The sequence below is a fragment of the Coloeus monedula genome (assembly GCF_965178545.1).
Source record: "Coloeus monedula genome assembly, chromosome: 7".
Classification (NCBI taxonomy): Eukaryota; Metazoa; Chordata; class Aves; order Passeriformes; family Corvidae; genus Coloeus; species Coloeus monedula.
This window is the reverse complement of record NC_138787.1, coordinates 9,182,731-9,210,436: the sequence shown is the minus strand read 5'-3', so window position 1 is coordinate 9,210,436 and position 27,706 is coordinate 9,182,731. Positions and strand designations below refer to the sequence as shown.

The following is a 27,706-nucleotide window of genomic DNA, read 5'->3' as shown; positions in this document are numbered from 1 at the left end:
TAAGGCATGAAGTGAAGATGCTGCTGCATAAATCTTCACATGGAGCTCAGTAGTCATGTCTAGTAAGAGTCCAGGAAAGGGTTTGCAGAGGGAAGTAAAGGCACTGCAGCACAATCTCTGCGCTGCACAGCAGCAGATGACCAAGCAGGTTGCACCTTCTCACACCCATATCACTTATTTAGCCTCAGCCTGATAGCAGAGCTACCTCCAGTGCCTGCCCAGAAATGAGCCTACTGCTGTCTCTGTTAACTGGTAATGTTTCATTTGGTGCATGTTCTATGGTTAAAAGATTTTGAAATAAAAGGAAAGCCTCTGACTTCCAGGGAAACTGTTGAGATGACATGTTGAGATAAGTGTAGAGACACTGTGCAGGGCTAGGAGTCAGCAATACTGGAAAAAGTGTAGCCTGAGCAACTGGAAATTAGTCAATGAAGGGTTTGCCATGAAAGACAAAACATGAGGAATGTTAGAAAAAGCGAGATGACGCCTACCTGTCTGTATGTTATGTTTTAATTACAAAGCCTGCTCTGAGAAAGGGCCAGGTTGGAGGCTGGTCAGCCAGATCCTGCTGCCTGGAGTATGAGAGCTGAACAGACAGCCCAGCCCTGTTTCTCCATTTGGGACTTGGAAAAAAAATGCCACATGAATGGACACAAAAGTGGGAAAACTAGCAAAATACAAAATTGTAGCTTGAGTTGCTGTCCACAGCACAAACAAGAACAACGTTGCAGCAGCTCCAGCTTAGGCAAAAGATTTGGCTCATTAGAAACCAGTGTCTAGACATCATGTTAGGGTCAGGATATAAGGTCCCCAGGTAAGCATTGCACAAATGCCACGGTTCCTGTCAGGTTTCTCTCTGTCAAGCTGCTGAGATACTGTAGGACTCTTTCAGAGGGTAATTCCAACCTAAACTGGCCTAGGTGTAAAAGTGACTTTGTACCCAACCATAAACAGGGAAAGATCCCCGCAGACTTCAGAAAGACCCTAAGTCAATCCAAAAGTAAGTGGGTTTCCTCTTTCTCAGAAGGAGTCTGCAGAAGGAGCCAGGAAAGGTGTGGAAAAAACAGCTTTATCTTCAGCAGCTCCAAGAAAAGCTTGTGGTCCAGTTCTCCAGAGGAGGATGAGGGAATGAGCACTTTGTGTTTCTAAACTGATTGCACTACTAGTGGCCATGCTAGAAAGTTAAAGCTTGGAAAAATGATGGCTTGTTTGGCCATCTGGTGAAGTTGTTTTACTCTCTCTCTCTCTCTCTCTCTCTATATATTATTTGGGTTTAGTTAAAACCAGCCATTTTTCCCAGTCAGGTGAATTTCACAGAATCACTTTACCATCTCTGCATCCTTCATCCTGTGCCAAAATAGCCTATTTAATTTTGAAGTGAGACTGATTCCCAACTCCTTTAGGATGATGGTTGGGAGACTTTGACCTTTCTACCCATTGAGTCAACACAATCCTTCAGAGGCTTATGTTCATTTGAGTAAGTCCTGCCTTTCCAGATTCTCAGGATTTATTTTCTTAATAACATTCTTTAAAAAAAAAAATAAAAAAAAGAAAAGAAACTTGTTTTAACATAAGCCAAGATTGTCTGGAGTTACTTATACTTCATAGTGTTTTATTACCAGTACACTTTGGAACACTCTGGTAAATAATTCAGCCTACACAAAGAAATTGGCTATATTTTCTCTATACATAGAGGAAGTCTGTCGTGTAGACTATATATCATGGGTCTAAATGTTCTCAGATAAATGCAAACCCACATTGTATTCCATCTGTACTACTCACCCAAGTAGTTTTTTAAGGACCCCATACGACACATCCATCTCTTATCCAAAAACTAGAATCCCTAACATTTGGTTTTGTAATAAAAAAGGCATTTTTTATCTTTTGCAATTACAGCAAAACCTGCTGTGTGTCCAGGGAATAATACTCTATACAGTCATAAAGCTTACAGATTTTTTTTTTCCTTAAGCTCCTCTTTTCAGATGCTCGCCCAAACTTGGTTTTCAGTTCAGAAGGTGAACTTCCAACTTAGGGAAGTCAATGAAAGTTATCCCACTGACTTCAGTGAAACAAAAGTTCTCTCCCAGTTTGATAACTATGGAGTAACTTCTCAGTAGCCTGTGGAGCCTTTTGCTGGTAGAAGGGAGAACAAACTCAGTTGGAGTGTGAATGCTCTGTCAGTCACACAGTGCAAAGGTATAACTTGGAAATTGTGATGATAAAAGCAGAATTTGCCTTACTGACTGCTTCAATTGCTTCAGAGGAAATATTGATTTGTCAAAAGCCAAAAATAGCTTCTGAGATTTTGGGGGGTTTTCATGTCTTACCGTGCCATGCTCTTGTAGGAGCAAGGCACAAATTATTCTGAAATTCAGGGATAGGAAGGCTTGTAAGAGACACGGTCATCATTTGTCTTTGCAATTAGGAGTCAGTCAACATTAGAGGTGGGGGAAAAAAGCTCCAATAATTTTAAAAGCGTGGCTCAACATAGACCAATTTTCCTGTTAGGTTTCCATGGCCAAGATGTGTCTATGCGGTGTGTGGACAGGAGGCTTGGAGGGATGGGTGGTCATGGCAGAGAAGGCTGGAGGGACAGAGGGCTGTGGAAGCAGGGAGGAAATGTAAAGCTGACTTGCAGCTAGTCCAGTCGACTGTTTGCTGGACAGTGGGGAGGAACTGCAGTGGCTGCCAACATTCAGGGGCTCGGGGAGGGTTTTGGGAGCACTACCCAAGGGTGGGAGGGAGGTTATCCTCTCCTGCCTTCTTTCTGCCTGCTGGGAGGCTGGAAAGGCTCATCCAGCATGAACAGCTGAATTAAACGTTTATGTGACGGGGCAGCTGGAGGATGTGGCGCGGTGGCAGCATCGAGGTGGTGTGGCTGTGGGACTGCGTTAACACCGACCTGTACCTGTTTCAAGGGTGCACATGTGTGGCTCAGCGTTGTGTGGGACAGCAACAGCATCCCCCTGTCTTTTCAGGCAATGTCAGCATACAACACATACACGTGACAGCATGGTGGAGAGAACCATTCCATGTGCACAGTTCAGCAGGGGAGCAAATGAACCCAGGGTCTGGGTTTTTTTTTTTACTTCCTGCCACCAGCTATGACTGTGGTTTTCAGTCCTGGGTAGGAAAGTGTCCTAGCCTTCTGAGCACATGGCTTTATTTGCACTGGGAGGAATGGTTTTGGCACACTGTTTTGTGCTCTTGCTGTAATACAGAGTGTTGTAAATATCATGCCCAGCTCCTGCTGCTTTGTGAGAGGGACACAGGAGGGTCCCTTTGGGCCCTGCAAGGGCAGAGCTGTGCGCTGGTGCTCCCCGGAGCTGTGCGAGACTGAGTTTGTAGCCCCACAGTGACGTTGGTTGTGTAACCCCATGGCTGGGAGAGCCTGGGCTCACCAGGCTGTGAAAGTGCACATAAGGGATGATAATATGGTAATGCACATCAGATATTAATGTGCATTGACACGTAATCGTCTGCGTACATCAAGGCATTACAGCATGAAAGAGCAAGTGTAAAGGCCTTGCAGGGCAACGTGCTTTTGCACCTTCTTTTTCCCCCTGATTTCTCTTAGCCTTGTTATTTAAAAGTAAGCTTTCTCCCTCCCTGGCCCCCCATTTAGCCAAAGTCATCCCCTAGCAGTAAAGCGAGCGGTGCCTTCCTGACGGCCTATTTAGTCGCAATAAAAAGCCGATTGGCCTAATGCGCAATCAAGAAAGGAGTGACATTTATTGCTTCGGTTTTATGATGCTGTGAACTGAGCAAGATTTGGAGCCTTACAGTGCCTTCAGGGGGCAGGAGATCACCAGCAATGAATTGTATTTATACCTTTTCCAATTTCCTACTAGCGTTTTAGCAATAAATAGACTGTGTTGTTATTGAGTTTTATGTAAGTATGTTTACGAAAGCAGGAATACAACTTTGTAGCTCAGAATTACATGTGTTGGCTAAATAGATCAGCAGAGAGAATAACTATGTAAAACACTGGGAAAGCACTTACCAATTTATTATCAAATGTCTTAATAGAATGCTTCATCTCTTCCATCCCACTTTATGTTAACTATTAAAATAGAACTGCATCCATTGCAGAAGGTCGAAGGCTCCTTCACACACCCATGTAGGAACATCAAGGCCACGGTTTGTTCACACATCTAAACCATTAAAAATACATCCCATGCATTAAATATGAGCCTGAGGAAAACTCAATAGGAGCTGACGCACAGGGCTGACCTCAGCTCTCACAGCCCCTGCCAAGTGGCAGGTGTCCCTTCCTCACAGAGCCCATCTTCTGCCCCAGTCCCTTCCTGCGTGCAGGCTGCAGCTAAAAGCCTGTGTGAGATGTCCCCAGACGTACAGATTTAATTGCTATGTCTCAGCCTGCCCATTTTGTAACAGAGCTCTCTCCTGTGGAACAGCACAGGTGCCCCGGGGACACCTGTCCTGACCAGTGCACAGCACTTGCTCCTTTCAAGGAGCTGCAGATGCATTCCACTGATCTGTGTCCCAGGCCTGAAGAAGATTATTCTCATCCCATTAGTTTGCTGGCAAGGACATGTCCTTGGGATGGCACATTGCAGTCATTTGTCTGTCTTCCTTTCCCTGGCAGTGGACTGTCCCTTGGGGCTTGATCCCAAAAGCAGGCAGCCACTGTGGTCAGCATGAGGCAGCAAGAGAAGAGGCAGATCCCCAGCCAGCACTAAAGCCTAGTTTTGTACAGCAGCTTTCACCTACAGACCTGGGTGCTTTGAGGAAAAGAGGGTTACTACTGCACCCTCCTTGCAAATGGCAGTGATTTGCTTGGGTCCCAGGCTCATACCTGGGGGCTGAGATCTCATTTCACTGCTGGGCAGGATAACATGAGGTTATCCTGCCTTATTTCTGTGCAGGACGTGCCAACAATGAGTGAAGGAAAACCTGGAAGTATCCCGCCAAAATTTCATTAAATAGCTAGGCTGGATTTTGTTTTGTCATTGAAGGCAGCTGACCAAGCAGGGTAGCCTGGAGTATGTGGCCAGTTCAGATGGTGCTGCATAAGGCAGGTATCCCCAGTTAGAGCCTGGTGCTAACAGCACCAAGGCTGTGGGTCCAACCCCTGCATGGGCTGTTTACTGAAGACGATCTTTGCAGGTCTCTTACACCTCAGAGTACCTGTGAATCTGTGAGGAAGAGGGAGGCACACATGTTTAAGGATGCAGAGAGGTTTGTGGGGAGAGCTGGTCTGGGTTTGCACATGTGGAGGCAGACTTTACATTGAGGAATTTCTTTACCACCGTTTTCACTCATTTTAGAAAGGTCCCCACTTCCCTTCCCCACCAGCAGCGGATGGCTCATGTGCTGGAAGGGAGGGGGCTAGCAGCACACTGGTCTCTGCTAGCCAAAAAGCCATCATCCCTTTACTTTCACTGATAAATCAGTCCACTTTCCACTTTCAGGAATAACTTCTAGTGTTGTTAACAAAGGTTTTAGCAGAAATTTGCCATTGGTCCCAGAAAGTGCTGCAGTTTTTTATGAGCAGACGGATCCTTCCTGCATGGCAGGTCCATGCCAGGACCCGCAGCTAGTTAGTGTCCCATGCTTCCCACTGGACATTGCAATATTCCCACTGGTTGTTCAGTCTGGGGTGAAGCTCTGGGATTTGTGGAAACAATTTTCGTTCTTCTGCTGGCTTCAAGATAGGAGTGAACAATATCAGCAGTCTGAGGCACACAGCAATAAACCGTTCATGAAGGACAGCCTCACATGTTTACGCAAACACTCAGCAAAGCTTTGTTTTAGCACAGACCACAGAGACGTGAAGGACACCAGGGGTAGGCAAACCATAAAAGGGCATGTATTTTATTCTATGAGTTTGAAATAAACTTCACACATTAGGTACCTGCAGACACTTGAACTGGCATGTGTACAGAATTAGAATTTTCTTCTCTAGTCACACAGCTAGCAGGAGGGTTTTTCCATGACTCTTCAAACCCAGTCATCAGCCTTGTGATTCTCTGTTTGGCTTTAAAGCGTCCAGTGTAGCAAAGATTGCTTTATGCAACTTATTACTTTCTAAATAAAAATTATATTTAGAAGAACAGGGGGAAAAAAAAGAGAGACATTTGTTTTGCTCTAAAGTTGTTAGCATACAACTCAATGTACTGTTGAGGGCACCAGAGGCATTGGGAAGCTAGGTGAAGGTTGTACTATAATTGGTGCTGGGAATTGTAAGAAGGAAGCAAAGGTGAAGTTTGTTATGTTTTTTGTCAAAAATTTAGTAAAAAAAGGTACGGGTCAAAAATTAAAGGGGAATTAGGACTCAAGTTGCATTGTCCTGCACTGCAGATTAAAGGATTTTTCATGAGCTGCAGTCTCCAGGATGACTTCTTGAAAACTGGAGGAGCATGAGACAAGCTCCTCACTGAGCTCTGGGAAGCAGCCAGTGCCCAGGGACTCTCCTCATGGCAGTGCAGCAAGGTGTCTCCAGGAGCAGTCCATGGTTTTGAAACATCCTCCCCGAGCTGCCATGAAAAACGTGCTCTGACAAATCCGTGTGTATTTTTAAGCACTGCCAGTCAGTCCCTGCTATGCAGCAGCAGCAGCATGGCAGCTGTAGCCCAGGCTCCTGGCTCTGTCTCCAGCTACACTCCTAGACTAGTGAATTTGGTATGCAAGGAAGGCCATCAGTAAATATATTCACCACTTTAGTGCATTTTAGCTTGACATATGTCCAGTAAACAATATTTTGGGCTCTTGCAGTAAAAAAAAAAAAAAAAAATCACCTGATTATTCAGTGCTTCCTTCTGTTATGATGCTTTGGGGTCCTTCAAATCATTTTCATTATGCACTACATAATAATAAAAATCTCCATGCAGTATGCTGATAATTCTGTGCATGGTCTCTGTGATTTCTAATTGTTTGAATAACAGGATGCTATTGAAATGCCATGCAGAAACATTGCATCACCCTGAGGGAATCAAGCTTTTCTCCTTCTACTCCTGGTGAAGATAAACATTTGAACAGTTGATAGAGGTAAAATATCCCAGGGAAGCCACCGCGCAAAGTAGACATGCTAAAGCCCTTAGTGCAGAAGCAGGGCTACAAAGGACAAAAAGGAAAAATAAATTAGATAAATAAATAAATAAATAACAACCAGTGAATGGAAGGCACTCAAAATAAGCTGTGCTTTTCTTCTCTTGTGATCTTAAAGCAGAAGAGAAGCACTAGCAGGCCCAGGAAAGAAATACTGCATGCTATTTTTGTGCTGCCATTATAAAATATGTATTGTTTATTGTTCTGTACTGCAGCTGAAGTTTTGCATCAACCTCAAAAATTACAGCAAAATTTGTTTTGAAGGAGACACGCAGAGTCTCTATTCTTTAAGCCTCTTAATGATGTTCTTAAGAGTGCAGTGATAGGATTTCAGTCTCCTGGCAAGCAGAGACAGGTTGTAGGGTATGATTCATAGAAAGTGTAAAACACTGTGTGCCAGTGTGCATGATGAATATATTTGATATATATGTATGTCAGCATACCTGATGTTCAGTGCATGCCAAAGCAGGCAATGATGCCAGGCAGTTTTGTCATCCATTGGGTGCCTCCTCTTGGGCTGTGCTCCACGTGCTGCAGAGACCACTGTGGGGTACCTGAGTTTGGCCAGACTACCAAAAGTCTCTGTTGACCCTGCCTTGAGGGTGTCAGGACTTTGAAACATCCTGTTTAACTCTCTGTTAAAGGGGTGTAAAGATGCCAGGCCATTGCTGCTGTAGGGCTGTCTGAGATCACTGTAGAGCTCACTGGTGGGCTTGGAGATGGGCTGAGGGGCAGCAGCAGAAGCTCGGATTTATGGGGTCCTTTTGACACTCACGTCAAAACAGAGGTGTGTCCAAGCCCCCTGGAGCAATCCAGTTTAGCTGCCCGTGTGTGCAGGTGGCTTTGTGGGTGGGTGGTGTGCTGAGGTGGGTACAGAGGTGGCTGTCACTGCTTGCCAGTGAAGGGCTATCACAGGCTGTGTTTGAACAAGGTGTGATGCTAGTCTGAGCAGGCTACCTGAGCTCCCAGAGGCTCACCTTGCCCAGTCCCTGCCTAGGGCTTGTTCAAGTGTCTCTGCATGGTGTGTTGAGGCATTAAACACCCCCAAAGCTGCCTGGGTACATGAGAGCTCCCACCAGCCTCCTGACACGCAGCTGAACCGTGCTACAATGCCTGTTCCAGTGTCAAGGCGTAATGTTAAGCCTGGCTTCATTTCAGCTTGCCTGCTGGTAGTGTCAACAAAGATGCCCTGTGTACCAGAAAGAAAAACCTTGCAGGAATCCAAATGATAGAGAAGGCATTTGGGACTGATTGCCAGGCTCTTTATGCAGGCACATACTGCCAGGTTTGCTTTAAATGGGCACTTATTGTCCTACTCGGAGGGGCAGGGGGCTTGCAGAGGACTATGCTGACATCCAAAAATTTGAGTTTCTGATCACCATTTTCTAGTCAGAGCAGAGGAAGATAAGAAATGTCTCTGGTGGAAATATCATAAATGTACAACTGTGTTTTTATGTATACACTGTTTTGTGGCAAAGGAAAGGCTTTGGGCATTTTTATGCTGCAAAATGTTGTTGGGTTTTTCATTGCTTTTTTTCTTTCTTTTTTTCCTGGAGAAAATGTATAATGTTTAAAATGATTGCAGAATGGAACTTCACCTTCCCTGTAAAATAGTGCTCTCTGAGAAATGGTGGGATCTCACACTTGACCAAATTAGCATATGAGCTCTGACTAGTAAAAATAACACTAGATTTGCATTTTCACATTTTTAGCTCTTGCTTCCCTGTCTCTTTGGTTTTATGCCTTTTTTCTTGACTGACAATTCTCTTTGTGGCAGATTTATTGCTGTTCTGCTGTTTGGACCCTGTAATCAACTAGACACTTGGCTGAAGACGTTAGTCATTTCATTAAGTACTTCTCATTCAGATATCTCAGGCACAATTTTCTGTTGCTCTGGTTCCAAAAAGCAAATGACCCATGGCCAGCAAAGTCTAAATATGAATCTTTAATAAACAGAGGTAGTACCAACAATGCTCTCAGGTTTCCAAACAGCAGAGGGCTAATTAAAAGACGCTGAATGGGGAAGAACTGCCATTGGCATCTCACAATGACAGAAATGTGCCTGCATCTGTTCCCAGTGAAACCGCTCTTTTGGAAGCATTCTCATTTATCCTCGTTACTTCCCATCAGAGCTACGTGGGAAACCTTCCCCATACTATGTGCAGATATTGCATAATCTTTTTTTTTTTAATTATTTTTCAGTAATACATTGCTGGAAACAAAGACCCAATAGTTGTTCTTATAGGAGTAAAGATAAAGCATGGAGCGCGTTTCTTTTTGTCATCACTGTGTCACTAATGATTATATTCTGTTCATGAACTAAGGAAATAGAATTACAGCATTCCCCTACCTTTCATGGGCAAAGAAGCATTCTCTCATTTTATTGAGACTACTCCTTAAAATGCAGTTCCTCCTTCCAGGGACAGTTCTTCATAGCCATGACTCCTCTCTTCGGTATCTTACTCTCTGCAGGCAAAGGTATTCTCTGTGCCCAGAAAATAATACCATATGTTATTTGCAGAAGTGTAGGGAGTTAGGAGACTGTGCACTCACCTGTGCCTGGTTTATTGACCCCATTAATTTTTATGGAGACTGATTCAACAGAAAGCCCAGTTGGCTGTTCCAGCTCGGCCAAGCAGCCTGGTGCAGCCCATCACCACCACTGCTGACACATAGACCAGACTGAGGGCTGGGCAGCATTTCTTCAGGATCTTGGCTGGAAAGGAGTTCTTTGTGCTTTTCTCTCATTTCTCTGGGGAGGGGAGAAGCATGTTAAACAGGTGAAATAGTGATGATCACTCCCAAAATGCCCGTGGGTTCCCTTGTGCTGTTGAGCACCCTCTTTGCAGTTCCTGCCTTGACAGAAGCTCCCAAAGCTCACAGACTGGAGTGCAGCAACACACAGCCCACAAGGAGGTGCCTGTCAGCATCTCACCTGCCTCAGGCTAAGCTCAGTTCTGCCAGCTCTCCCCCAGGCATCCTCCTGGGCCTCTCCTGCATCTTATCTGCAGAGCTGCACCTCTTCCTGCAGACACCGTCTGGTTCATCCTGGGTGTGACATTCCTATGACAGGGTCCAGCAAAGTCATCAAGCAGTGCTGCAAAATGCACCATGGGGAGTTAGCCCAAAATCCCCTCAGGAGGTGCCCAGGCTTGCCCCTTGGACAGTCTTTTTAGTTTGCTTTGGTGTTTTTTGCTTCCACGATCCCCAAAGTAACCACACAGATTGCTGGATGTTCAGTTCCTCCAAGATTATCATCATATGAAATGAAATGGAATAAAATAAAGCCTATAAAATAAAGGGAATTCATTGGAGACTATCACAATGACCTGGAAGAAAGGACATAAGAAAATGAGCCTTGTTTAATGATTGTTTATAGTAGCAGCCCAAATTTTAATCAATTAGTGTGTGAGCCCATTACTTGAAGATGTGCAGGGCCTGTGGACCAGCATTTCTTCCTTTGTCAGAGCAACTGGGGTGTCTGCTGACGTCTTGGAGGCTCACCTTCCTCACAGAGGCTTTTAAAGCTGTGTTTCTGACTGCAGAAGGCATGGTTAAATCCTACACATGCATTTTGTATATGTTCTTGGGTACAGTTTCATCCTGTGACCCCCCTAGGAGACCTCATTGACCTTCCCACAGTATCTTGAGCCTCAGGAACACTGAGTCAGCCTTTCTATTGCCAGGCTTTCTTCAGTGCTACACTTGGGAACACAGAAACCAAATAGATTTATTGGTAGAACTATAATCAGAAGTCATAGGCAGGATGTTAACATGGTCAAATGGTCAAATTACTCAAAATTCGAGGCCTCCTGGAGTGCCTCAGGGACTGGGAAGCTGCAGCCAGCCAGCCAGCCCATTGGACACACTCATGGCAGTGGGATGGGTGCTGCCAGCCCTGTGCATGACAGGTGTCAGGGAAGGCTCTCTTCAGGGTAGGGGACTTCTGTGTCCCCCAAGAGCTGAAGTCTTGAACACCATTGGTACTCTTGCCTAGCATACACTGTGGGGCCAAGCAGGGATGTCACAGGGTGGTTCTTGTTTAATACAAGAGAGTCCCACTTCTGCATTTTATAATGCTTCAAAAAGTGAAGGCACCTTTACAGCATTTCATTCAATCAAATGTATTAAGTGCTGTTCATTATGTATTTATTACCTCACTGGTGGATCCCACTCAAGTCTGAGGCATTCTCAGAGGCTGCATTTGCCTAGGCACACACGTTTGGAGTACATGCCTCACCTCTTTCCCTGCAATTTGCCCTTCTGGAATTTGGTGGAGTGGTCCAAATGGCAGGCTGTTTCTTCCTCCAGTTTGAAAAAATGTGTTTGAATACCGTCATTTTCCCTGATAAGAGGAGCACTAGAAATTAAAGAGTCAGCAACACAGGCACATTAATCTTCCTGATGCAGTCCTACCTTTCACATTTCCTGACATTATATTTGATGTCAACTTAATTGTGCAGCCTTAAAGTAGGATTTGAGTATATAAGTGCAAAAGCAGTAATAAACTGCAGAAGCAAGCTAGAAGTTGTCTGCTGAAAACTGTGCAAGGGGTGGATGACGCACAGATCCTTGCAGCAAGGAGATCGGGGCAACAAGTTTGGTGTTTTTTCAGCATCCATCTAGTTGGCCCTGAGAATCAGGCTTCACACAGGAGATCCTATAAGGCTCTGGAGCATACGGTGTCATCCTGGGGGTGTCCCTTTCTGCTCTCCCTGGCACACGAGCGATCTGACCCCAGCACAAGCCGCGTGTGGTTTGTGGTGCTCACGTGGCTCGTCCTCTTCGTGTGGCTGCTGCAGAGGTTTGCTTGGAAAGAAAGGCTGGTCTTGCAGTAGAGATTTTAAAATGGGGTTCAGAAAAACATTGGTTCTCTTCTCACTTCTGCTGGAACAGGTCAGGAAAGTAATTTTGGATCTTTGTGTTTTGGAAGGTATCAAAAGATGTAAATAAATGCCTGGTGGGCTCGGAAGCTCTTTGAAATCAGTGGGAGATAGGTCTCAGAGATACCAAAAATCCCACACAAAGTGTTTGCATGCATCCTTAAGCATTTAAACACCTTTAAAAATATGTCTCTAAAGCGTCTAACTCTGAGCATAGGTTCCTGCATCCCCTAGGTATTTTTGAAATTGCATCCAAAGTTGCTAAGATTTCCCCTAAAGAGCACCCTTTGGTTGTAATTTTCCTGTTGGCTTAATTTTCTCTTGACTTGAGACATAATATATATTAACCTTCACTCATTTTTTGTAGCAAAATGTAGAGAAGTGAAGCTGTTTCTTAACTGGTTTATTACAAAAAAAGGGAGCATATGGCTGATTGTGTCCCATCTGAAATGCAAATGGTGGAGCTACGTGGAAAGAATTGCTATTACTTGAGCAGTAAATGTTTCCTAATGAAGTGAGTTTGACTAAGGTGGGAAGCTGGAAATGGCTGCGGAAAGAAATGATGATGGTTAATATTTCAGTGGAGCAGAACATTCTTATTCTGCTGATAAGGAGATTCTTAGGAAATGTGCTGGAGTTTTTTTCTTATATTCTGTATGTTTATCAGTGCGGGGAAATTGCTACACACAGGGAGCTAGACGCTTTTCTTCGGGTTATGAAATCATGTAATTTAATTTATAACCACAGCTTTTCACCACTGGCCTCTTTTTGAACTGAAGATTCCTGTGTTTTGTGAACATTTGGGGTAAATAGACCTACCCAGTGTAAAAAAATATTCTGAAAGAGCACAACTACTGGTTCCACTGTCTCCCATCACCCTGGTCACATTCCTGGACGCCAGAGGCCAGACAGGGTGATGGAGGGATTTGACCCACACTCTAATTTCCTTCTTCCTCTTTCCACCAAAGTTTTGTGCATATCCCTCTACACCTCCAGTAGTCAAAGGTGTCCAGATGTCTGCTGAAAATGGGAGGTGGACTGACTTTTAAACACTTTCTTAAATCAAGCAGTGAGGCTAGAGGCTTGACATTTCCATTCATTAGCTTTCCAAAGGGAGAGCTGTGGAGCTGGCGCCGTGAGGTTCAGCACAACCAGTGGGCTGGAGATAGAGCATCAATTGCATTACTTTGCCTGAATGTCAGAAGGAGCCGGGAAGAGTTTAGATAGCAGCATGTGCACAATTACGTGCTCAGAAGAGCTGGAGCAGCTGCCAGGTTAGACCTCTGGCTTTGTCCCCAAGCAAGATCACGTTGGGTTTGCTGAGGCTGAGCTGTCTGTTACACGGCACAGTTGGGGGACAGAAGATTAGCGTGCCTATGTTCTGCTGATGCCCAAGGGTGTCTGACATTGCTAATGATAATGAAGTAGGAGAAACCTAAAGAAAAGAATCTGCAGCCTGCTGTTGATGGAAATAATTAGGTTTCTCCATCTTAGAAGCAATGGCGAGGCTTGCTGGGATCAGTACGTGTCCACATTAGTGCATTAGTTCAGATCCAGAGCAGACTTCGGAAGTGAATCCCTCCCTGCGCCCTGGTTCACATCTCAGGGCAGCCCAGGAGTTCACAAGCTGTGGTCTCTGGAGGTGGCCCTAAGCAATCTGAGAACAGGGCTACCACTGCCCTGCCTGCATTTGCCCACACTGTGCTCTTGGACGTGGGAGCCTTCACCCTGCACAGAGCACGACACCCAGCCAGGAGTGGGCACTGACCTTCCTGAGTAACACCTGGGTAAGGCTTTTTGGTTGCTGAGTTATCCAAGTGCTTCAGAAAGTGCTTGTGCACAACGTCTTCCCTAAAACAGCACTCTGCTGTTTTTAATAGTGAGTAGCCTCTCTGTGTCCAGGAGCTGGGGAGATCCCACCAGCCTGAGGCACAGAAAGAGTGTGGTCACATCCCTGCTTCAGTCTTGGTCTTGGCAGGTGGTTTTATTCCAGGGAGGTGAAGTGAGGCTTCAGTATCACATCTTCTGTTACAGTCAGAGTGCCTCTAGTCCCTGTAATTTTTTTCAGAATCAAATCATAAATCAATATAAACCCACATTTATATGTTGTTACATACAATGGACAGCTCCTGAACAGAGGAGAATTTTGTGGCACCCTTAGTTTGCAGGAAGGCTCAGCGGCTTGCTTTATCTGCGTATCTCTTTGGTTTACAAGAGATTACAAGTGGTGATGCTGTGGCACAGTTCTCCATGTAAAACACACTTCTTTTATCTTTCTTTTTGCTTGCTTTTATGTGCCTCTTCCCTCTCCCCACATCTCATTTCCATTGAGAAATACAAATGACCTCTCGACAGAACTTTCCACTTTCCTTATATTGATTTGCATTGTACAGTCAGGATAATACAAACACTTACATTTTCTGAGATGTATTTATGATGTCATGAAAAAAGTTTCTCATATTAGCCTCTTCTTTTTTCTCTTTCTGTATCGTTTCAGGTGTGTGTGCAACATTGACTGTTCTCAAACCAACTTCAATCCTCTTTGTGCTTCCGATGGGAAATCTTATGATAATGCATGTCAAATCAAAGAGGCATCATGCCAGAAACAGGAGAAAATTGAAGTCATGTCTTTGGGTCGATGTCAAGGTAACTCTCATAACAAAACTCATTTCAAAGAATGTTTTCAGTTTTTGTTCAGGGAGAAAAAAAAAAGAACCAGGGCTGGGTTCTTACTTGGCAATTGTTACATTGCAGTTTATACTGTAGAGCACAGGCTGTGCGGAGAGGCAGAGCCCTCCATGGTGCAGATGCAGTGAAGCGTGAGGAGGGCACCACTCCTAACCCTGCCCTTGGCCTGCCCACAGCAGCAGCAGCAGGGGACTGCCCAGCCCTGCTCTGGTTTCAGCATCAGTCACCAGTCTCCACCCAGAGCAGCTTGCCCAGAGCTCTGTCTTCCAGGCAGCAGTTGGAGCCAGACAGCAGGAATGCCCCTCAGATACATTTTGCCACCCAGGGTGGATTTTCTGGTGCTCCCTTAACTGGAGCAGCATGAGGCAGTCTCGGGAGACTCCCCAAAGATGTGCTCCCAAACGCAGCACTTGGGCTGGTTCTTTGAGTGACCTGCACTGAGTCCCAGGATGCCCAAGGTGCCTAGAAAGAAGTTTTCGAATCGTGGCTCAAGGCTTTCCCTCTTTCTCCATAAATACAATGCTTCTCTGTGCCCAGCTCTTGAGCTACTACACCTGTAACCCTTGAGCTGACTTTAAAAACCCTGTTTTTCTCTAAAATAAAAATGAAGAAAATTTGCCTTTAAATAGCTCCTGTAAATAAAGTGTCTACTGAGGCTCAGACTCTCAATAGCTTTTTTCCTTAGCTTCTGACCCATAAATCCTCAGTACATCTACTTACAAGGCCATAGTATACAGGTGTATTAAACACATTCCAGTTTATTCCTAGCTCTTTAAAGTTAACCACCCTAAGTGGCAGTTCATTTCAGGGTACATATTAAAACTCCCCAATTACTTCAAGTGGAGCAGAAATGACAACTCCTGCTTCAGACTGATATATTTATCCCAGCTGCAATCTGTTACCACATATTGTTAGAAAAAAGATCCTGCTGTTTTCACCTGGCAGGCCTGGGAGAGCCTTGCAGCCAGCAGAGATGATGTGTGTGCAAGTGAAGTTAGCTCTGCCTGGGCACTGCGGCCAGGGCTTGGCTGTATCGAGTCCAGGCTCCCCAGGCAACTCAACACATTTCTTTTCACACAGACAATACCACAACAACTACAAAGTCAGAAGATGGGCATTATGCAAGAACAGATTATGCAGGTACGGTTCCTATTCTGTGAGAATCACAATTCACAGGATATGTGTAAGTCTCTTTTTTCCTTCATTTGCTAAGTTGAAGTGTCCTCATCTTCTAGTATGGTTTTCCTGGTTTACTTTAAGAAAACACTGTCTTTCCATTACTCTTTCTTTTGCTACAAACTCTCTTCTTAATAAATGGGCTGCTTCTATTTTTGTCAACCTACAGATACTCTGGCCATAAAACACCTGTTGTGACAGAGGAAATAAGTACTGTAGATTATTTGCCAGAATTAGCAGACATTATTGAAAATTATAGAATCAGTGCACTAGATTGTGCATATTTTTGTCATGATATACAGGTTTAAGGACGTGAAAATCCAGTGCATAGCGCTGTTGGGATACCATGAAACACTGCCATAATAGATATTACCTGTCGGTGTTTAACTATGAAGTTAATCAGCTTCTTAAAGTGCGAGGGGTTTAAATGATAAATGGGTTTAATTTATTTAGAAGCTACAGTAAAATATAATGGCTGAATAGCCCTATATGGCACTTGAAATTAAAAACATGTAAATACTAGTGAGGTTTGGGAGACATTTTTTACACCCTTTGCCTGGGAGGATTGATTTAGAAATTGAATGTGTGTGTGCACGCACACGTGCATGCAAATGTTCACAGCTCACACTGAGAATGAAACCCTCTGGGAAGGTCTGGTGAAAATGGGTCAGGTGATGCATTCATTGCTTCAGTTTCATGATATTTCTGTGGTTTTAAAGTGTTTGGAGAGAGTAGGTGTAGATCCCTAGGTTTGCCTGAGCTGCATGGCTTGGGTGAAATCTGGTTGATGGTTTCACAGGTGTTAACACTTCTTGCTGCGAGAGTCCTGAGGCAGTAGTTAATTCAGCTGGTCATCTTCTGTGAGGGTCCTCTGTGCCATCCCTGTGACAGTGGGGTACCCAGCCTTAGAAACAATTGTTCTGTTCCTACTTAAAACAGTGCCTGACGATTGAAACATAGAGCTCTGATTAAAACATAGAGCTCTGAATGAATGATGTCTTGGTGAGGCAGAACAGTGCGAGGTGTTAGGGGTTGCTGCAGCACAAAGCAGGGAGGGTAGAAGTTGCCATGGAAAGAAAATGCTGGGATGAATTTCTAAAAGGTCAAGGGTGAGCCATGGTCCAAGTATTTCCTACTGTCAAGGAGCCCTTCACTGGTGAAGACAGGGACATGCAAAGAGAAAACAGTCTTCAGTGTCTTTCCTCCAAGCTCCTGATTATCCTCAGCTTTTTGTGGGAGGAAGTAGCCAGTTTTCTTAAAATGCTCGAAAGGCTGAGGTGGTATCTGGTGACGGGCAGGAGATAGGGCCAAGTGGGCCAAAATTACTTATTAATGTTATATTAAATCCCTTCTCTTTCTTGCTGGAGAGCTGAGAGCGCTGGCTTCCCCAAGCCAAGATGAAGGCCTGGAGCCCATTTTCAGTATTTCAGCAGCCTGTCCTATGCTGCTGCTGCTGTCTGGTGGATTTGCTTTAAGATGGCAGTGGCCCACGTCAGCTAGAGAGGAGACAGCACAGTTAAGCATGAAGCAACTGAGTTGTAACAAGAAGGGAGGAAAGGCAGGTTGGGGATTAGGGATGAGGAGGAGATCGCAGTGGTGACAAGAGAAAGCCACGCCATGGGTCATGGAGGAAGAGGAGCACAGAAGGCACCTTGAGCTCAAGTGAGCAGGAGGACGAGAACAGCTGTTGCTCAGGAGAGAGATGATATTTCAGCCCACACTCAAGAGGAGAGGTGGGATGAAGAAAATTGATTGCAGCAAAAGGTTGTCAGGGATTGGGAGCCAAGGAGGGAACTCAGGAGGGAACTGGGTTACTGGGCAGGGAGAGCAGAACCATGGCACAGAAGAGCAGGCCTGTAGTGGAGATGGTCTCCAAGTGCCAAGAGATCAGAAGGAGTGTGGGAATAGATGGTCCAGTGAGAGATGACAGAGACCTGTGGAAAGGAAACAGGGCACCTCCCTTCCCTACAGCCGTGGGAGTGATGGAGGTATCCTGAATCAGCAGTGAAGCCCAGTAGGTACCTCTGGCATAGGAAGACACCATCATTGCACTTTAGAAAGCCACTTCTTGGGGCTTCTGGTGTGGCTCAGGCCCCAGTGGGCTTCTCAAGGGTGGTGACTGTGTCATCTGGGCGGGTCTCATCAGGTACTGTCCATTGACTGAACCTCAGCCACAGTTGCCTGTGCCAGCTGATGTCTTTTTTGTGCGTACCTAACTATTGCTCTGGCTTTATGTTTTCTTTTTTACATACAGTAACAGCATGTAGGGTGAAATTGCTAGTTCATGCGGGGCAATCTACATTCCTCCAGTGTCCCCAAAATGGTTGTGGCGTAACCCCATCAGGAGACCCATGGGGAAAGGGACTGCTGTATCAAAAAGCTGCAACAACTCCAGCCTTTCAGAATTAATCAGGGAAAAGGAAGACAGCAGTATAACTGAGGCTCAGTGAACATTCATGCATTTGCCATACAGGAAGCTCTGTGCCATCCTCATGTTCTTTCAGCTGCAGAAACATTTGATGGTGAAGGCTGTTATAAGAATGTGGCATGTGCTACTTTCTTCCCACCTTCTCATCTCCTCAGACAGGAAATGTTGCCCTAACCATGGGAAAAGCAACAGCTCCTCAGCCTCTGAAGCAATTTCCCTGAGCCTGCGGCTTTCTAGAGAATACCTTTGTTCTCTACCATTTAATGGCACTAAAAATCACCGAGACCGTGAACACCACACGCTTTTAAAAACATTGACTTGTATGGACGGACTTTCCCGGGGAGAATATAGCAGTGGGCATAATTGATGTTGTCAATTACGCCAGTGCAGCTGTGCTCTTTGCAGGGACTGTGGTGGCTGAGCAGTGCGGGTTTTTCCATAACCACCCCCGCACGCCCACCATGGGGGCCCGGGAAGGCAGCAGCTCTGTGAACAGCCACAAGTCCCAGCACCCAGCTGAGTTTTTCCATACCAAACTCTTCAAACCGTCTGTTCAATCAGCATCTCTGCTCCCTCCTGTTCTGGCAAGCCTGCTGATACTCACCAGCAATGCAGAATCTTTCCGTTTGCAAAGCTGAGGGTACTCGTTCCTTTGGGGGGTAAATCTTTGCCTTAGGTTTGCATCGCTTCGGTTCTTAAGGGCTCTTGCTTTACACAGGCAAGATTTATGCCAGCACTGTAAATGCCTGACTAATATCAGAGGCCCCCACAAAGCAGTACACCTTTTTCAACAAAGCAAACCTGAGAAGAGTGAGCTGTAGGAGGCCCTTCTCTGACCCTGTCCCGCCTCTCCAGGGTCACCAGTCCGCCCTTGCCCTGGCTGCCTGTGCCATACACGTCAGCACGGTGTCTGCACACATGTTCATTTGTGCCTCTGTGCAGTTCTGGCCTCTTCTTTTTCTGAAACCCCAAGGTATTTATCAGACTTGGGGAGATTTTCACTCTCCTCAACAAATGGCAGACTGTTGACCTTGATCAAGTTTGTGTGGTGAGATTTGGTTTTAGTGAATAAATGAATGGGTGCGATTTTTCCCTCAAATCCAATAGAAATACGCTTTACCTTGCAATTTCCATGAAAGAGCATTTTTGAGCATTTTAAGTGTAATGTATGTTTTAGAATGTAGTGTCTGAGCTGAAAGTCCTGTGATCGATGTTTTCTTGAATTTCCCCATTATATGCATAAATAAGGCTGTTTTGGTGGCATTTTGGAATTCAGAGTCCAGGCAATCAAGGAGTTCTCATCTTGTTAATCCACTTGCCTATTTATTTATATTCTTCAATATTTATATTCTCTTCTTAAGATCTGGATATTAGCAATTATCCCCCTAATGATTTTATCCTTTCTCATTATCAAATTACAGAGGTTTTTTTCCAAGCCGTTTTGAGCACTATAAGGAATAAGTCAGTATGGATGTGCCATATTTCAGTGTTATATATTCATGAAAATTGTCAGTGAAGACACTGACAAATTTGATAGACCTATTCCATAATATCATCTTCCAGGCCAGACAAACCTCCCCATATGAGCATTGATTAGATCAAGTCTCAGCAGCTGAATGCCAGCAGCGCAGAGAAGCTGATGGAAGAGGGAAGGAGGCATTTTCAGCCCAAATAGTCTCCTCTGGTGAAAAATGTGCATCCTCGAGTGGTCAGTTGGAGCTGTATTTTTGGGTTCTCAGTGGCAGTAAACTCTCCTGCAGGCAGTGTCTTGGCCTGTCTTGCCAGAGCTGTTTCTGTGCCCAGAACCGATAATGAGCACAAAATGCTGCACGTCTTCACATGGCTGCTCTGTTCCCTGCTCACCCTCCTGGGTTCCCATGGGATTTCAAACGTACATGACAGTCTTGGATCTTTTTCAGACCGCTTTCTGGCACCGGGGCTGTCCTGGCACTCCCAGGGGTGCTTGGGCGAGTAATCCGGCAGATGGCTGTGTTGCCCAAGCAAACTCAGAGCTCCACCAAAAACGGCAAAATCCATCTGTGTCAACACATCATCTTCCCTTGGCTGGGACACGGCTGTGGGATGAGGGCCATGAGAGCCATCGCACATTACAAGGATAAAGGAGAGTCTCGGACTCTTCAATGAGTCCCCTCAAAAGTCCAGGAGTCTTGGACTCCAAAATAAACACAATTCAGTCACAGCCATCTTCGTTGTGTGTAACAGGCCTGGAGAGTGGCCAGGAATCAGAACACCATGCTGAATTTCTATAGTGACTGTTTTCTAATTTTCTTTTCCCCCCTGGACTAAAATATGAGAACTTCAGACTAGATTCCTTCTCCCTATCATAATATTTTCAAAGTAGGTTCAGTTTGGAGTCTAAACCACTTGACATTGTCCATTTAAATTAAATTTTGTGTCTACTACTATGTCAGCCATTTGCTGAACTGCTGAAGAATAATAAAGCCCCAGAGCTTAGCTATGGGATATAAACTATGGTGCATTTTTGCTATGCCTTTGTAAACCAGGCTTTCCTTTCTTCTTAATGGAATTAGCAAGTGAGACACAAAGCTGAACACTGTGCAACCATCACGGCTAGAGAGAAACTATTTCTCATCTGCCGCTTTGTAAGAATGTGGGGGAAATTACATCCTTGCATATGCAGATTTGCTTGGCTTTCGATTCCTCAGACTTGGAGTCAGAGTTTGTCACACTAAACAAATAGATTATATAGAAAGCGTTCCTGCTATTCCATCAAACCACTTTAAAATTGAAAAAAACTAGATTTTAATATTTTGACAGCTGTGTGGCAGCATGAATGCCTTCTAGCTGCGGCCTCCACCTGCGGTTACACGCACACAGACACACACACACACTGACCTGTGGACGAACAAGAATGGTACAATTAGTACGTTTTTTTTTTAAATGGGAAGCTTTTAAATGTTGCTTGAATTGTATTTGCATTTACAAATTGCTATCTGCATTTGTTTGTGAGGTTTTATGAAAATATATTTAAGGTCCTCAAAAGGTGGTAGATGAGCTCTGCAAAACACAGGAGAAAAAAGAGCCTAGATTCTTCTGAGAGGTTTTCAAACACAAGAGATAGATTACTGTGTTCTGGTAGCCTGATGGTCTCCAGCCCTTCTGCTGCCTTGCATCTCCTCCAGTGTTTTTGATATACAGAAGAAAATCTAAAAGGCAGAGATAGATACCACCTGGTAAGTCAATAAATCTTACTGCCAGCTAATTCTGAACTCAAGTCTGAGTAGCCAACAGAGTCAGTCCCAATGACTCTCTTGGCCCTCACACACTCCACTTGTCCTGGGTGTTTTTGAAATGAAAATTTGCAGCTGCTTCTTTTTAACTCCAGGGCTGTAAAAGGTGGAGTGTGGAAAGTCCCACTCCAGCATTTTTCATGAGGAAGGCTGGATGCTTTATTTCTAAAATAGGAAAGACTGGGGCAATAATGCAGTTGTCTTGCAATGGGCACTGCAGCATAGGCTACCCCAAGTGCTTTTCTTCTGTAGAACCCTCTGAATTTTACCTTCAGATCCTGCTTAGCCCTATGTTGCTGAAATCGACATAATTTTTTTTTTGAATGGGAGACAGACACTGTTGTAGGGGTCACATAATAGCCTCACAAACAAGCCCCCTGCCAGGAAGGAAGCTGCAGCACTCCAGAGCACTGTGCCATGTGATTTAACAGCACTTACTCCTAACAGTCTCTTCCTGAGGAGCATGCAAAATAAAAACAGGCTTATGGAGATTTTAAAAACAAGCGAGAGAGAGAGAAATATTGCTCATTTAATCTGCCAGCCTCAAGAGAATACCTCACTTTTTATGGGAGTTCTCTTCTAACTTTGAATTGCATGCACTAAGCTTGGTAAAATGTGCCTTGGTTATTTTGGATTTCTGGGGGGTTTGTGGTTTTATAATGAGATAAATTGTGCCTTTTCATTACTTATGATTTCCCAGTGTCATGTTCGTGGAACCTGTAATTGTTAGCATTAAAACTTAAATTAGGTCTCAGGTGAACTGCTAGACATCTCTTTACGTAGAATGATGTAGCTCAAGGAGGAAGAACATTTCCATTTGTGCCTCTAAAGCTTAGCCTTTAATTCAGTCACTAATGAATGTGAATCAAAAGTTGCAGAATTTGTTTGTGCTTTCTTCCCATAATAAACAAATTCAGTATTGTTGCGAGTGAACATTATAAAGAAAGCCATTTGATTTGCATTAAAGCTTGGTAGCCTGAAAGTTCAGTAAATCCAGGCTAAGAATTTGATCTGTAGGAAACAAACGGGAAAAACAAGTTCCAACTTGCAACACCAGCATTGGCATGGGCAGCCTAAAAGATACAAAATCAGACCAGGCTGTTTCACAGTTGTCAGCATCCCTGAAGCATTTAACTCCTGGAAATGAATTCAGGTGTAAAGCTTCCTTAAGATATGGAGTGAGGGTGGAAGTTGTAATCCAAGTATATTTTTTCATCTGGGATTTCCATCAGAACTGTGAGAAATTTATGAAACTTGCTCCAAACACTTCTTCTGCTTGCCCAAGACTGTGTGCCTTACTTGTTGGTTTTCCCCTTCTGCTGTCATGTTAGCAGTCTTCTGTAACATTTTGTTCTCTTAAAGGTTATGGATAAAAACAGAAATTCTAAGTGCAATAGAGATGAGCAGACCTGAGTTCATGTAGGCATTTCTACAGATTCTTCCATTTGTGTCCCAGTCCATAAACACATAACCTTTCATTTACATAAGTTTGGTGTTATTTGGAGCACAGGAACCCATCTTCACGGGCAAACCTGAACCTTTCAGTACTTGCTGATCCTTTTGGTCCTCTGCTCTGTATCTGTGTTTTGATCAAAGGAATGGGTAAGCTCAAAAGCAGGTAAAGCTGGCAGAAAAGAAAGACACCTTCCTGCTTACACATAAAAATGTGATCCCCAAAACTCAGCACAAGCTGAATTGTGCCTGATTTCCCAAGCTGTCTTTAACCAGATACCTACTGCTTAAAAAGGACCTCTAATTGCAAGGGTAGGGACCCTTGGAAAATCACTTTTATGGTTTGCAATCATGCTAGTTGTCATGCTCTAGTTAAAGCAACTCCCAAAACTTGTTTTTGCTAACCTTTGTTTTCAGAGGTTTATGGGAATGAAGCAACATGATCTACAGCCAGTGTTCATCTGCCATGGATATATGGAATATGCACCGTAATTCCTGGCTGCAGCCCCCACCACTGTGAAAGGGTTTACAGTTATCCAAAAAAGTCTTTTTATATCTGACTAAATCACATTGTAGCACCTAGTTAATACTGCGTCTTTGCCACTTTTCAGGCCCCTCCTTTGAGGTAGATCAGCGTTAAAGAGGAGAGTTCAGTATGAACTCCATCTAACAATGCAGGCCACAAAATGGCTTCACAGATCTGTACCTAAATTTACTGCAGACAGCCCCAGACCTACTGCACACCAGAAGTCACAGGGAAGCTTAAGTCCTTCTCCCTTTGGGATCTAGAAGGACTGTGCAGCCAGGTTCCTCTGTAGGGCCAACAATCTGACACTTAGGGTGACACAGGGTGGTGGCCCATGTGACTCCTGGGGGACTCTGCTGTGGTGCCTGTGTTTCACACTGTATCAGCTGTGCTGCTGTTCTAGGTACCAGTCTGTAATCCCCAGCACTTCATCCAGTGCCAGGAGGATGGTAGATACCAACTGTCTTTGGCATTCTGACACCCTGAAGGTGTTTCCCTCTTGATAGCATCTTCTTGCCTTTCTCAACTCCCCTGCTTCCCCTACAAGAAAAGAAAATTAAAAAAAAAAAAAAAAAAAGAAAGGGAACTGAGACAGGACTCTACAAATCTTCCCCAAGGACTAGGGTGGAAAATTAATCCTGTTTTCTGGATTTGGGGAGGAATTTCCCTCACCCTTGGTTCCATCCTTCCTTTGGGCTCCAGGCACTTTGATATCTCAAGAGTCATCCTTGAAGGATACTGTTCAAGATGGTGCACAGCAGCTGTTTGCCATCCACTACACTAATTTGAATTAGTTGATAGATATTAAGGAGTACCACAGTGTATTTTTATGCCCAGCAGCTCTGTTTTAGGCCCAGTTTCTGTAAATTTGCTGTTAGGAATTACAGAACCTTCCCAAGGATTTGAGAGTTAAAATTATAATGAGATGCTAGAATATCCATTTTCAGGAAACATCAACATTTAAATATTTGTGTTTGATCTAGTCTGAAATGTTAAAAAAAATTTATTTTGAAATATTCATAGAACTGAATTTCCTCAGAATTTTGTTTCATGGGATGTTTTGGCATTCTTTATGAAATGTTAGATATCAAAATACCATGAGATGAAAGCATATGACAGTTGTAATAAGTAAGTTGTAACCGTAAGGAAAGTTGCTACTTAGAGCTGACTGAAACATCCTCTTTTGTAGAAGGAGTATCATCATGTCAAATTGCAATACAAACACGAGATAATTTGATCACTTAGACACGTGCAGTGGTAACCTGAGCCTTAAGATAACAAAGGCTTTCACCTGGATTCAGGAGTATAAACTGGTGGAATTAAAGGAAATATGGTTGGGGAGGAAAAGAAGGAGCTGTGTATTTATTTTTAGTAGACCTTCGGAATTAGGTTAGATGGAGACAAGGGGCAAATTTTGCCTGGTTTAGTAGATTTGAGTAAAGAAAGTAAACACAGACAAATATTTTGCCTCAAGAGTTTCACTTGGCTGATGGTTCCACTTCTTTCCATTGAATACACCTGCTAAATTGAATACACCTGCTAAAGGGTGTATTTACCTTTTCCATTGAACACACCTGCTAAAAGCCACACTGTGCACTGATTTTTCAAGCAATGCAACACAAGTATTCTTTTCATATTAACATTTAGTGTATGAAACCATGAGTGACAGAAACTTGTTTCTGAAGGAAAATGGAAAAGGTTTAGAGAAAGTATGAATTTTAGCATGAGATGCAGCATTTTGAATATAAGCTTTGCCTTCTCCCATACTTCTGTCCATAGAAACATTGCTCTGCATTCAGGATAAACCCAGCCTTGGCAGTTTAAGGAGCACCTCTGTATCACCGAGCAAGCAGAAGTGCTCTTAATAACTCAGGTTTGAAAAGCAACATTTACCTGCCTAGAAAGGTGACTTCTTACACACTTGGGCTGTCATATTACCTTGTACCCATGAGCTGTGAAACTCTCTTCTTGGAAATACAACAGCTGTAAACAAAATGTGCTATTAGAGTACCCGTGGCAGTGCATGTCAGTATGTAATCAACACTGAATCAAAATGCACTGCTCTGCCTACTGCTGTTATCACAAGCTTTAGCCATTTTAGACAGCATTACATAATGGCAAAATATTTTTCAGGGGGGAAAAAAAATTAAAACTCTCCCTGTGGTTTTAGTCTTCCTCTTATTTTATCTGTGGTTTAAAGCTGTGTCAGGTATACATCAAAAACACCCCTTCCCTAGAGTATTTAGCTTACAATTTCATTTAATAATGGAAGTGTACTTCCATCCAGCTAGGATGGAAAAGGATTAAATGAAAAGCACTGTTCTAAAATCAAGTAACAGAAGTGTAGCTCTGCAAATGAAGTAGCCATGGAAAAGCTTGTTATTAGTCTATAATATCAAAACTGATAAACTATTAGTGTTTTGTCAGGCATGATAAATGCTAAACATTTTCCTCTACAGATTGCCTCAACAAGAACTGTGACTGTTTTTAGACACATCTGGCACTGCAGATTTTTTTCCATCCTGCATTTCAGTGATTTAAAAGGCCTTGGCTGGGCAGCAGGATGTCAGCTGTTTGGTTTAAAATACTGTTATAAGAGTCAATAAGATTTAAAGAGGCAGTAGGTAAAATTCCAGCCTTGCTGAAAGTAGTGGGAGAATGGCCATTGAGTTTAATGGCTTTGAGATTTCTCTGTATGGCTTTTTTGTCCATTTTTATTCTTAGTAAATTTTCCATTTCCCAGAATTGCTCTTTCTTTTCCATGCAGCTTCTCCCACTTTCAATATTCGCTCCAGAAGTGAGTGCAGAGTTAAAATACCAAACCCTTTATTTTCACAAATGCCATCTTTATAGCTCACTTCTGTGGCACTGCTGTAAGACAATAATAACAGGTGTATAAAAATAGTAAACGCAGGTATTCATTTATAAAAAAAAAAAAAGATGTTCTTAATAGACTTTTCTGTCTGTGCTTCAAAATGAGCTGTGTGACTGGTGATGACTCCCAGGACCTCTGTGGCATAGAGAAGCTGTTCCACTCTTTATAGAAGGAAATTGCAGGGCGAGCTCTGTGCTTGCTTTCTGTCCCATCACACAGGGAGAGCCATGGGTCTGCATGGAAGGGTTTGGTGGGAGATGGGCAACCAGACCCAGTCTGCTGTTGGCATATTTCAGCAGGCAGAGTCTGGGCTGGGTCCATGGGGAAGTCAGCTCAAGGACACTGTGCTTGTGGAAGAGTTTGCAGTCAGCAGACAAGGAGAGGGACAGCTCCACAGCGGTGTCTTCAGCGTGAGTGTGCCCTGGAGGGGTCTCTCGCAGCCCCTCAGGCTGTGAGAGGCACTAAGTGTGTTCTGCAGCCTTGGGTGGGCTCCTCTCTGCAGCTCAGAGGTCAGCTACTGCCCGATAGACCTTTGGCACTGGAGTAATAGGCAAAAAGCTTAAATTGTGTGGTGACATTGAACCCTTTTGATGCAAAGCCAAGAGCACGGAAAGGTTTTGGCTCTGTCTCTCCATCGCAGGGTTTCATGACAGATTGGAAAGTGTATCTTTGGTAAAACAGGTAAAGGAATGTAGCAGGTTTTGCTGCAGTGGCATTTTATATTGTTTTACCATTTTCTCCTACACTTAAAATTGGGAATTGTAAGGGATATCTCTCCAGCTCCAGGCATGGGAAAGGAAGCACACTGCTTGGTATGCTCCTGTTTTCCAGGTAGGAATTTCAAACATATAGTCTGCTTAAAGCCAACCCTCTGAGCAGCCACAAAAGATTTTAACAATACAGCTGGACTGACACAAAAAGCAAGGTTGTAGGCTGTGTGAACCCATTGCCATCACAGTTTTACAATGCAGGACTCAGGGCAGAGGGGTGAATAAAAATAGCATCAAGCCACGCAGGATTCATCCCTCAGCAAGTGTAGCATTTGATTTGTACGGAGGAGTGATCACGAGTTTGCAACATGCCAATAAAATGTTTCTGAGCATAACAAAACTTTTCTGAATAGCCTGAACAAAACAGTGAAAAGTATGGCTGAAACCATGCTTTTAGCTAACAGCAGACATATCTCTGAGTAGTCACAGGCCATTCAGGGTCATGCTCTGGCAACTAAAATATCCAGGATATTCACAGGGGATTTGCCAGGCATGTGATTCAGGAAGTGTACAAAAATACCACATATAGGAGTCAAGTATTTTTATTTCAGTCTCCTATTTTCTC

The 27,706-nt window shown here is 44.0% G+C and overlaps 1 protein-coding gene across 1 annotated transcript in view; it reads left to right on the top strand.

Moving 5' to 3' along the window:
- Window positions 1–27,706, top strand: part of TMEFF2 (transmembrane protein with EGF like and two follistatin like domains 2) — a gene marked incomplete at its 5' end in the record, with an annotated part of 124,384 nt that overhangs the window by 78,013 nt on the left and 18,665 nt on the right. Inside the window, 2 exons of the mRNA XM_082285371.1 lie at window positions 14,452–14,600; window positions 15,723–15,782. Of these exons, the coding sequence (XP_082141497.1) occupies window positions 14,452–14,600; window positions 15,723–15,782 (209 nt within the window). The remainder of the gene's footprint in view (window positions 1–14,451; window positions 14,601–15,722; window positions 15,783–27,706) is intronic.